Source organism: Lucilia cuprina, chromosome 5 (assembly GCF_022045245.1).
Source record: "Lucilia cuprina isolate Lc7/37 chromosome 5, ASM2204524v1, whole genome shotgun sequence".
Lineage (NCBI taxonomy): Eukaryota > Metazoa > Arthropoda > Insecta > Diptera > Calliphoridae > Lucilia > Lucilia cuprina.
In genome coordinates, this window is record NC_060953.1 from 63,645,381 (window position 1) to 63,658,111 (window position 12,731).

The following is a 12,731-nucleotide window of genomic DNA, read 5'->3' on the forward strand; positions in this document are numbered from 1 at the left end:
ATTTTTTTTTTTATTTCATAAAGATTTTATTCATTTTTTTAAATTAAAAAATTATAATTTTATATTGAAAATTTTTATAGAACTTGTAGCTCTCGTAGTTATCGTAATACAAATAGTACTACACTGGGCAATACAGCGGTACGACGTCGTTTTCTTGATGTCTCTTTACAAATTAGACAAATGATTATTATACGTTCGGCTTTTTCGAATAATCAAAATGCTCATAGGCATGAGGGTTAAAAAATACGAGCGATATTTTTTCGAACTTCGAATTTTGTAAAGTAAGAAAGAGTATTTAGGAGAGAACAGAAATTTTAAATGTTGTAATAAAAAGCGTTGTTTTTGTGAAAGTGTGTTGTAATAAGAATGGCAAACTAATACTTAGACATTTAATTACAAAGTTCTTTCGACTAAAAATTTCGGAAAAAACAATTTGCAAAGTAAAAAGTCGGGAAACTAGTGGGTCAAAGTTGGATATGAAGGTCCCATTGGATATTCGGCTTTAACTGGTTTGCAAGATTTTTTTACGCGATATATTGAACTTCTGGTTACTGTTTATATCCATTATGTATCGCCTATAAAGACTCGAAACGTTGCGGTACGAATCGTATGTCATTTAACAAATCATGCAGCTTGCAAACGTTTTGATTTGGGGTCTTGAATAATTGCCAATGATTCTTCGGTATAGAAGTGTTTATAAGATGTTTATATTTACAGCAGTTCGATCGGAGAGTCCCGAACTACCTATTTAACTTACCTTTTAAGGTTACCTTTATGTACCAAGCGTCCAGGTGACTAGCAATTTTAACATGTGTTGTTCTATGAGGAAGTCAATCATCAAAACCAATTGATGATTCCCCGCTTACATAGGGGACTCTACAGTCACGATTGTCTTCACTCTCGTTTACAAGGAGTACATCCGTAACGAAAGACGAAATAGAGCCAACCAAGTGGTTAGACGTAAAAACACTTTTTCCGATGAATTGACTCTTTGTCGAACTTCTGTGCTATTTTAAGTTTCGGGACTTTTGAAAGTTGTAGCTGATCCTAATTAAAAATAAATCAAAATATCACATGAGTTAGTTGTCCCGATTTCCATAATGGTGATTTTTGTATATGTACGCTTCTTTTGACAGTAAGTGTAGTGTACAGATCCACAAATCTAACTATATTCTTGACGGATTATTCTGGTTCGTTCCATTCTTTATTGGATTGTTCCGATCTCCGCAATATTGGTATCCAAATGAGTTTCGATTCAAAACATTTTAACTATCAGTAAGCGTACTAAATAAAATCTAAAATCTAACGATCTGATAATGTGCAAAGAGATCAGGAAACTTGTCTGGTCCCTCTAACATGCCCTGTTCTTTATTTGCCCGTCCTAACTATAGCAGCATACGATTCTGGTTCATCGAAATCTTTCAGCTGTTTCCTTGTCTAATAATAAGCTATCCCAAATCGTGAAAATTTAACCCATTTATATTACCAAAGTACCAGATCGATATAATGGTTATGCAAGAGTTGGAATCATAAGAACAGCTAGGCAGTTGAAGAAGTATAAAATAGATACATTAAAGACCCAAAAAGATCGCAATCCAGTGAGACAGCAAGAAGTCCATTTTAGTATTAATTGGTGGATCTTAAAATTAACTTTGAATTAGACTAAAGATTTTTTTAATAAGATTCTGATTTTTAATTACTTATAGTTGATAGGATAAAATATGGACTGCCCGATTTAAATCTTTGTTCTTTATGTGATCAGTAAAGCATTTATAATCGTGCTTGATATTTCAAAATAACTAACGCAAAATTCAATTTTGAATAATTTCTCTATACGAAAAACTAACCAATGAATTATTAAGCCTTATAATCCATAATATAGTCCCAAACTTAAATCATCAATTGATATTGCTTAAACAATAAAATTCGTACTAATGTCGCGCATTTAACTTAATCAAAACTAATAGTCTTCTCCACCTAATGCTTAACATATACTGGCCTAATACTGATCTTTATACTAATACTTATTCTCTAAAAGTCTTTCATATTATCTAAATGTCTTCATAAGAATGTTCAAAACGTCGAAAAGTAATGGAACAAGTCAAACCAACTCAACAAATTCAACAAATTCCATAAATTCCTCAGTGGCGACGCAAAAAACTAAAGTTGATACCTTGCCTATGAAAGAGAAATTAAGATTTTAAATCGATTTATAAAAGGTAAAGATAAACGATTTTAAATAAAAGGAAATGGTTCTAAATATTTTAAAAGCACCCGTCATTTACCCAAAAAAGCACTTTTAAAGATCTTCAGAAAAAAACTAATATAAAATATAACATTTTATTCAAATTTTATTCAATATTCATATTGTAAGTAACCCAAATATAACGAATAAGGGGTTTCACAGTTTGCTAAATTTTGTGGATTTTATTTTTGGTTGGTTTTAAATTTAACTGTGAATTTTTCAAAATTTTGTCTAAAACATTTTTAGTTAGTCTTATTAAATTGTATTCTAACCAAAATTATGTTTTATTTTATGTTTATAACTTTTGCATGTTTTTTGTTCTATGTGTGTTATACTATATCTCTAAATAAGTTTTTAATCCTTAACTTTTACTTTTTTACACTTTGTTTCCCGTCTAGATATTCGGTACGTGATAGCAGTAATCAGCGCCAAAGTCATTCCTCCACTAAAACCACTTGCAGCAGTGTAGGAAGTATAGCATTGCCGAATTCAAAAATTTCAGCGGATAAACCCCTAATGAAACCTCTCGAACGTACCACAGTCTTAAGTGGTCTATGAATAAATTTCTTAAATTTTATTTAATTAAAATATATAAACTATATATTTTTAAAAATGTATATCGAATGTTTATCTAAGTCGTTTTACCATAAAAAAATATGCTAAGCGCGATCAAAAAAAAGACAAAAACATTAAGGATATTCATTCCTAAAGTAAGAAAATTTATTAAAATTTTTATTTAATTGTCTTTCAATTAAGACAGAGATTGTTTTATTTGAACAGTTAACAATAATTCTTTATTAAGGAAATAAATAGATTCTCAATATTCTATGAACTTACTCATCGTCTTAAACTTTTTAATTTTTATTATTCTATCTATTAACTATAGTTTTAACTTTATTTTAGTTGTTTCTTTTTATTATTTTTTTTATAAATTCTAAGCTTTAGTTTTAGTGGCTTTTATAATGTTTAAATATTTGTATATTTTTCACAAAAAATATAGTTTATTTAAAAAAAATATAATATATTGTTGTAAATAAAACCAAAGAACTTGAAAATTAACTTGATTTGTTGTTTTAATGGCCCACATCTTGTTTTAGCTACGTCCGTCTGTTTGTGTGTTCATTTAAAGTTTGTGCCCACGCTACAAGTCACAATTTTAAAAAAAAAAATTTGATGAAATTTGGCACATACTGTTTTAATCGGTTCATAATTTTTCTTGGCCCCATACCACCGTATCCCTCAATGGTAGAAAATGGTAAAGCACGATAAAATTCTCCATAAGTAACTTTAATGTGAGGTTATTTATAAGAATAGCCCCTTTACCCTTACCCCCTAATAAGCCCTCTTGAAGAAAATCATTTTTTTTCAACAATATCCTGTTCGATCTATGCAGAAAGCATTCTGCACAGATCGAAGCAAATACATCGACAGACTAGGTAACGTCTACACTGTTAAGCTAGTGTGGTTCAACTCTCCGACCAATTCTATCTAAATTGTCTAAATTCGGTGGGCGATCGTTGCTTGAAGGCACTTTAAAACAAATCAATAACATTTAGTTTACATGATTCCTTTAAAGTTCTGACTAGTTATATGCAGCGAATAATACCCTATTCCTAAATAGCTTAAGCTTTGGTGTGATTACGGCGGGTTGTTCGAGCATCTCAAATGTTTTCTTATTTTTTAAGTAATGGATTCATTTCACATCGTAATCAATGTTTTCTTTTAAAGCATTCAAGTAGCATGTTGACCATGTAATATCATCGAAGTCTCTTGTCTTGAATTCGTGTGGTACCCAATTTATAGGCTTTTGAATCACTGCTTGAATAGTTCCCAATGATTTTTGATTTTGATAATAATCTTTGAAAACCGAAATGCATACGTAGTTATCTAAATAAATAGCAATTTGTAAGTAATTATTAAACTATTTCTAAGTAGACTCAAGAAAATTTTATTTAATGTGCAAAAAACTGACGTTTTCAAAACGTGTAATTCAACTGCAGCCATTTTAATTAAATATTTCATAAAAAAATAATAAACTTTCTCTTGACATTCTGGTAGAGCCAATGAGAATTTCAAGTTAAAGTTTTTACCGCATATTAGGGTTCTATAGTTGAAACGAAAACTCGTTTTTCGACTGTTTGCATTTAGTTAAAAGTCGACTTTTAGACTTTTCCACATTTTGCATTTTATGCAAATTCGTTTTTTTCGATTTTTCGACTGTTTGCATTTAGTTAAAAGTCGACTTTTAGACTTTTAGTATTTTGTAGAAACAAGTCAAAAATAGTCGAAAATTTTAAAAAAGTGGAAAAAAGTGAAAAACTATAAAATAGTCGGAAAAACTCGAAAAAAGTCAAAAAATAGTCGGAAAAAAGTCGAAAAAAGTCGAAGAGTCTAAAAGTCGACTTTTTATTAAATGAAAAAAAGTCGAAAAATCGACTTTTCATAAAATGCAAAAAGTCGAAATGTCAAAAAGTCGTCTTTTAACTAAATGAAAAAATCGAAAAGTCGACTTTTCGTTTCAACTATAGAACCCTATACCGCATATCTCGTGTTCACTTTAGAAATTAAAAACTTTTGATAAACTTTTTTTCGGAAATTCTTCTTAAAAGCAGGCATGTGCTTAAAAATGTTGGAAATACATAAGATTTTCAAAAACTTTTCAAATTTAACGCTTTACAAAACTTGAGCTTTTACTAACATCTCTAGGGTTTTGAACTTTGCTAAACATTTACCTTTACACTGTGCCACGAAAAAAGCTTCGCAGCAAAGCTTTTCTAACAATTAGAAAAAAGCTAATGTTTTCTTGGGACCGAAACCAGTGTTGCCAGACAATTTTTTATTCATGTCCGCAATCTTAGGTTGGAAATCCCAATTTTTAAATTGTTTTCCCTAAATCTATTTTATTTCAAAATGTACATGTCCGTCCTTTAGAAATAGTTTCCATTGATAGGTACTGTTTGCTATTGCAAATGAGAAATAAAGGACTTCGTATTCTCCTAGCCCTAGCCACGAATGTGTCAACGGAAATACAGTTAAAACAGTCATATATATATATATGAGGCTTAACGTGATATCTTTCCTACATATTAAACATGAAATTCCCACTCTGGGGACAAATCCCCACATCTGGCAACACTGGCAGAAACACACAATATCTATGAATAGTACTCGGTCCTCAGTGGCTAATAGGTTTCTAAACACTGAGAGCCAATGACCACAAACAGTTTCTATTTAACGTTGGCACAAATAAGACGTCTGATACAAACGCGTTTCTCCACAACACAAACCTATGACGATCGATCGATCATTAGTGTGCAACTAAGTTAATAAAAAATAACATATAGTATCTGAATAAATATATGAATGTATGTATATAAAAAGAAATAAACAAATAAAGAAAAGAAACATAAATAGAATTAAGAACAAATTCAACAAACTTGGAGAATGTTTTATGACCAAATTAAAGATATAAAACACATTCAATGATGCACAACAACACAAAGTTAAAATAATGACCAAATAATAAATAAACTAAAATAACCAAAAAAAAAAAAAAAAACGGTGATTGCTCTATGATCTATGGTCAATGAATGATGTGGTAGTTGAATCAACAACAATTATGGTGGCCAACAACAATGTTTAAACTAAATTTTTAATAATCTAAATAAAACAAATATAAATAAGTAAAAAAAAAACGTTTTAAATAAATATTTGCTGGCACGATATTAGAAAATCCACGTAAATTTGCGAGGTGTTAAAATCTTTTAAAATAAAAATAAAAATTTTAAAAAGCAAAAATTATATTTTTAACGAATAATAAAATTGTTATAAAAAATACAAATAATAACAAACTTAAGAAACTTTACTACTTGAATGATCGGTAAGTAAATTGATATTTTCGACTCACTCTCACTCTCCATGTTAACAAAAACTTTCATTTAATATTAAAAATTTTAATAAACTGTTTATTCTTATGGCCTGATCTACATACCTTCTCTCACTCTCTTTACTTCTAACAACAATTTCTATTTTAAACTCTATATATTATTATAATTATTATGATTTTTTGTTTTTGTTCAATACCACAGCGATGATTAAACATTCAACATCGTCATCTTCATCTTCATCATTAGATCAGCTTTGGTTGTTGTCATTGTTATTCGCATTTCTTTTGTTTATACAATATTTGCCCACCTCAGTAACTGCCCGCTCTTATCCCTGCCCTTATGAGCAAACCGTTAATATTACCGATGGTTTGCGCTTAAAAGACGGTTCTTATTCATTTGAGGGTCTAGTCATACCGTCCAATCTAACGGCCGAATATACATACAAAGTTATCGATGGTATAGAGTATGATGCTCCCAGGCATATAAGAGGTTGTGCCTGTCTGCTAAAACCATGCATTACATTCTGTTGCCCACCCAAGATGCACTACGATGATGTTCATCAGAATTGTACGCTCAATGAGAAAGAATCTCACTCACAACACACTCATATTGAGGTGAAATTTCGGAATGGTTCAATAGATGTGGTGAATATTAAGGATGCATTTATTGTTCGTTATGAGTTCGGATGTAAGGCGAAATATGTCGAAAAGAAAAAGGAGGAATTTTGGAAATGGGATCTATTTGAGGTGAGTTTTGATTTGTTATAATCTATTAAAGAAAAACAAATTTTCTAAAAAAAATCTTTATAATGGAATTGGAGTCAGATATGAGCTGATTTCGAGGAAAATTTTATATTTATATATAAGACATTAAAGGGAAGTTTGTCTGGGGCTAGGGTGATTATAAATCGGAAAATGCATATATGCTTAGTTGCGCCGATTTCTTGTGAGATACTTGTACACACATACATACGTCGTAGTCTGCAAATGCGAAGGTCCGGCTAGGCTATATAATGGGCAGATTTCAACCATTTTCATCTTTGTTTCAAAAAAAACGTATAGTCCATTTTAATCGAAATATATGGAAAATTAAGGCCTTTAACTTGCACACAAATATTACATGGACAGTCAGACAGATGGACAGTCATGATTTAATTGCCTCAAAAAGTGACCTCTCTCACTATGGTGGTATAGGGTATAATTAGGTTTGTAGTATGATACGACAATAATAAACAAGAAACTTTATATAGTAATAAATCGTCCGATATTCAAAAACTCTGTTTTCAGGAAAAAATCTTAAGAATTTTCCAATGAGTGTGGTGGATTTTATATCGCCCTGGAGATGTTTCAATCTAGCTTCGACGAAAGCGCCTGACAATGAAAAAGAAAGTGCCCCAAAGTTTTATTGTTCTCTCCACAGTCACTACATTCATTACAATTCACGCATACAATTTTCTATACTTGTGACGATAATCCTATATATATAGACTTATATATTTTGAGGAGGCCTCTCGACCTGATCTCATTGAAATCATACAACATACGATCGTTGTGGTTCTGTCAACCGTTACATTATCGAAAGAGGAAAGGGAGATTATTTTTCCCATATTTTTGATTCGGTCTCGTTGTGTGGAATTGCGTTGTGTATTTTTGCGTTAGTCACGTTTACTCGAATTGTTTCCTTAAAACAAGTAACTCTTTCGCTGTCGGTTACTCTTGAGTTACAAACCTAAACTCTGGTTGCGTATTCGCTTAAAATTTTCTTCTTTTCCATTACGATCTTGAATTTAATATTATTACCTGTATCAGCCTAATTGACTTGCCTTATGGCTATCGGTTAATATATTAAGTCCATATTCGCAAATATATATCCAACATATACATAATATCAATTAAATGGTCTTTCGAATACCTATCTTTATATATTGCATCTATATCGATCATCCGATCTTTTAGAAATTTTATTCATATCTTCATTATTACAAATTGTAAAATGAAAAGTTTCATAGCAGATATACATACATATATACATAAGCGATATCTGATCTTTTAACGACCATCATATAGTCGGAAATAACATACTATTTATAGTTATACTATTCATTCAGTTTATTGTTTCACGAACTATTTAACGGATCTGGAATAATGGGTTCTTGAGTCAGTTTCCTTATACTCTATAGAGTTTGATTTCTTAATTTCAAAAAAAGTCATTTATATAGAATTTTATTCCTCATATACATTCTTAAGACAGTTATAAACGTTTAAGCAAATTTTTGAAAAAGTAGATTCAAATATAATCTTTAGAGTAGAATTTCTAGTTGCTATGTAATCTATATATGTATGTATCTATGGCTGCTTTCAAAATATTCAGATGGTTCAGTGAACCGATCAATAGAGACTTTTTTGGAAAAATTAATCTTCCGAGATCCTTTCCTCTAGGTTTTATTTTACTAACAAACAGAGCAATAAACGGAAGGGACTTATTATACATCGTCTCAGGATTTATAGAAATAATAATTTTATTAAAAATTTAAAATTCGATACGGTATTACTCTAACTTATCTTTTGGATTTCTTTAAAATGCAATTCCATTTAAGGCATGTGTTTTATTACCATTTTCAACTGATTAAAAAGTTTCATAATTTTTATCAGAATATGTAGAGGCATTTCAATTTATAAACGTTCTTATTCAATTAACTGGTGCTCAAGATTAGATGAATCATATCAGTTTTTTTTTGTCGATACCATTAGCTTTAAGTTCAACTATATTTATTGTCACCTTAAAAGAATGTTTTATTTTAAAATATTTCCCAGATGCCAGAGTGATTAATTCGTGTTTGATATTTACAGAATATTAAAGATCTGATATATTTCTTTTCCCACTTTTATTATTAGAAAAATCAGATTTCAAATAATTTTTAGGAATTTAATAATTGTTAACTTTTTGTTTTCAATAAATATATCAGAATATGTGTTCACAGCAGTTGCTGGTCAATTAGTTTTGATTAATTACTTTAAATAAAAAATAACAAGCAAATGCTCAAAATAACCTAATTTAAAATGTAATAGAAATTAAAAAAATCATACATTCAGGATCATATCTAAATATTTACTACGTCCAACGTGTTATCATGAAAATAACTATTCCTTCTCTGAGAAGTACTGATCATTAGGAAAGTGGTTGTGATACTTTCAATAGACGATGCGTTTAAACAAAAATTCACGTTTTTATTTCACTTTCACTGTTGTGATTTACAAAATCAATCATTTCGATAATTCCCAAATAAACAAATTTTCAAATTTGTTTTGACGTGAACTTGATAAAAACTATTGGCATTTTTCCAAAATATATTCTAACAAAAATGAAAGCCAAAAACAACATTAAATGTAGTTGTTTGTTTTCATTGATGTAATTTGATAAATAACATAATTTTAACTTAATTAAAAAATTTCAGAATAATTAATTAGAAATATATGATAAATTTTAGTTATGAAAATCTCACGAGCCTTTTAAGATTAAGAATGGGATTTTCATAGACAGTTATAATTAAGTTTAAATTAATGTTTTTTTAGGAATTAAGAGGATGTGTGTTGTGCTACGTTCATACTTATCAAATTATTGACATAAAAGATGTAATCTGTAGGTAATTAGGTTGTTAGCAAGTTGTCCAATTCTCAATCGATGCCATATCGTTGCAGCGCTGTATGCAATAAAACGAAATACGACATACTACGATACAACCGTACAACACTGATTATGAATTGGACAAGTTAGTGAGTTACGCAGTCAGTTAGTTCGTTAATTAGTTAATTAGTTATATAGATAGTAAAGTAGTTAGTTTGTTAGATAGATAGATAGATAGATAGATAGATAGATAGATAGATAGATAGATAGATAGATAGATAGATAGATAGATAGATAGATAGATAGATAGATAGATAGATAGATAGATAGATAGATAGATAGATAGATAGATAGATAGATAGATAGATAGATAGATAGATAGATAGATAGATAGATAGATAGATAGATAGATAGATAGATAGATAGATAGATAGATAGATAGATAGATAGATAGATAGATAGGCAGTTAGTTAGAACATGTGACTTGTTTGAAATATTTAATTTTATATTTTCTTATTTAACTACCTCTTTCAGAATGGCACTCTTAAACGTGAATCAAAATATTATACGACTGATGAATACTGTTTTACTCCCCTGGAACATAAGAAAGCATGGAGTTTAACACCACTAACATGTGAAAGATACCAAAGAGGTCTTAGAGTATGGATCTATGTAATCTGTAAGTTAATTGTAAAACAAACACCATGACATTCAATACATTGATACACTCTTCTACCCATTTAGGTACCGCAGTGGCCATTATTGTGAATATAACCATCATACTTATGTTTGTGGCAATTAAGGATGTGCGCAATAGTAACTACGGAGAAGGTTTAATATTTCATTTATTTTCCCTGACAATAGGCTTAGCGGCTCTGGTATATTTACAATTAAAAAATCCCATGAATTTATCTCACACAGCATGCCGCAATATAGGTAACCGATTTAAACAATTACACTAAAAACATAAATACATTTTAAAACACTTATTTAATTGCAGGTTTTCTGGCTTATTTCTTTTTAATTGTCTCATTTCTGATCTTAAATATTATAAGTGGCAATTTTTGGGCCACCTTTTCCTTAAAGCCAATTAAAAGTTGGCATTTAAAAATACTATATGGCTTAACGTTAGCCGTTGCCTTTGCTTTAAAATATCTAGCTAAATTTGCTCAAGACTCCAGTATGGCACGTTACTTAAAACCTGGAATTGGTGAAGATTTTTGCTGGTTTGATAGTAAGTTTAATAACTCTTCACATACAGATTATTTCTGTATTCAAGGTGATATATTTTTTCTATTATTTCAGTTCGTTTATGGGGCATTTTATTGTACTTTTATTTCCCCATTCTTATATCTCTGTCTCTAAGCCTTTACTGTTCGATTAGGGCTTATTTCAGCATATTCCAGTTGCCCAATGATACGATAAATGTGGCTGGAAAGGATTTCAAAACCACAAAGAAACAGTGAGTTGGTAATTGTTATAGATTTAGAATAATATAATATGATTGTGTTGATATCTTTGTAGTTTCATGGCTTATTGCATTTATTTATTGGTGGTATTTTCCATCTGGATGCGTGAAATAATTGTATATATTACTGCTCGTTTCCGCCAAGTCTTCTTTATTATTGATTACTGGAGCGGTATTTGTATATTGGGCCTGGCAGCAGTGGCATTTATATTTCTGTTGACCAGAAATATTTTCGTAAAAAATTGGTGGGGTATCAATGTGTAAGTGTCATTTGTACAATATGTGAATTCAGTATAGAGAATAACTACCTAACTAACTACCTATCTATCTATCTATCTATCTATCTATCTATCTATCTATCTATCTATCTATCTATCTATCTATCTATCTATCTATCTATCTATCTATCTATCTATCCATATTCATAAATGTTTAGTAGAGTTATTGGTAAATTATAAAAAGAGTTCTGTCGCCTAATAAACCACAAATATGTTTATTTTTTTACATGAATAGTTTGATATCGTTATTAGTAAGAATATATTACAAAAACTCACCATTTACAGTTGTTATATAATCTGATATAGTTGGTCAGTATCTAAAATTTAAAAAAGGAATAAAATATATAAGTATTTAAGTAAGACAAGAGTGTAGTTCTGGACTTTAGTAATAAATTACGATACACAAATTTAACGTAAAAGGATATTTGCATGATACCCTAAAACAGTGGCTGTTATATATTATTTGCGCGGGTGTTAGTAACAGCAAAAAACTAACCCTATATTCTTTTAAAATACATTTTTATTTATTTATGATATATTTGAAAAATATATGTTATAAAAACTCTTTAATTCAAAAATTATTTCCTTTTAAAATATTACATGTTAACCGTTCATATTTGACCAACAAATATTGTATCTGTCGCATTTTTTACCACCGTTTAACACGACAATTTCCAACGAGTTGCTGTTAATAGTATAATTTTTATATTCATGCCGTATTTAAATTATTCTTTAGTGACTATATTTAAATGCATTAATATATAATAAATTTAACAATATTTAAATTTATTATATTTATGCATAAATGTTTTCATTATTTTCATCATATAATTTGTTTGCAATAAAATCCTTGAACATTAAAGCTTTAAAGGGCGATTATTTCTAATTAAAATTTGTATAATTTTCTTTTTTGTTGGAGTGAAAGGCATGGGCATTTTTTGTGTTTATTACAGAGGAGTGTCCATTATAATTAATGCTTTGGCTAATATATAGTTAGAAGGTATGATAATAATAGATAATTTGTGTGTTAATAAAATTTAATTTATTTGTGGTAAAAATCAGGGCAAGAAATGTAAATATAGAATTGTTAATAATATAATAGTTATTTTACTATTATTGTTCAATTCACAATAGATGTCTGAGATTTTTAGGTCAGTTTAGTAGTCAACTGATTATCATTTGAACTACTCTGTTCACTAACCGAGTGAATATTCGCTAGACTAGTCATG

At 29.4% G+C, this 12,731-nt stretch overlaps 2 protein-coding genes across 7 annotated transcripts in view; both read left to right on the forward strand.

The window, feature by feature from the left end:
• LOC111687769 (G-protein coupled receptor Mth2) overlaps positions 1-3,196 on the forward strand; it is a 38,984-nt gene extending 35,788 nt beyond the window's left edge. For 3 of the 6 annotated variants that reach the window (XM_046952297.1, XM_046952298.1, XM_023450249.2), the window contains 2 exons: positions 2,039-2,219; positions 2,644-2,781. In XM_046952297.1, coding sequence (XP_046808253.1) covers positions 2,039-2,204 — 166 coding nt within the window. In that variant the 3' untranslated portion in view covers positions 2,205-2,219; positions 2,644-2,781. The other 3 variants (XM_023450262.2, XM_023450255.2, XM_046952299.1) reach the window with 3 other exon arrangements.
• A 2,269-nt stretch (positions 3,197-5,465) lies between these two features.
• On the forward strand, positions 5,466-11,529 carry LOC111687877 (probable G-protein coupled receptor Mth-like 9). The gene is made up of 7 exons (XM_046953042.1): positions 5,466-6,125; positions 6,334-6,878; positions 10,291-10,435; positions 10,501-10,692; positions 10,757-10,990; positions 11,062-11,218; positions 11,281-11,529. Exons 1-7 carry the CDS (start codon positions 6,119-6,121, stop codon positions 11,486-11,488), a joined length of 1,488 nt encoding a protein of 495 aa, XP_046808998.1. The 5' UTR covers positions 5,466-6,118; the 3' UTR covers positions 11,489-11,529.
• The last annotated feature ends 1,202 nt before the right edge of the window (positions 11,530-12,731 follow it).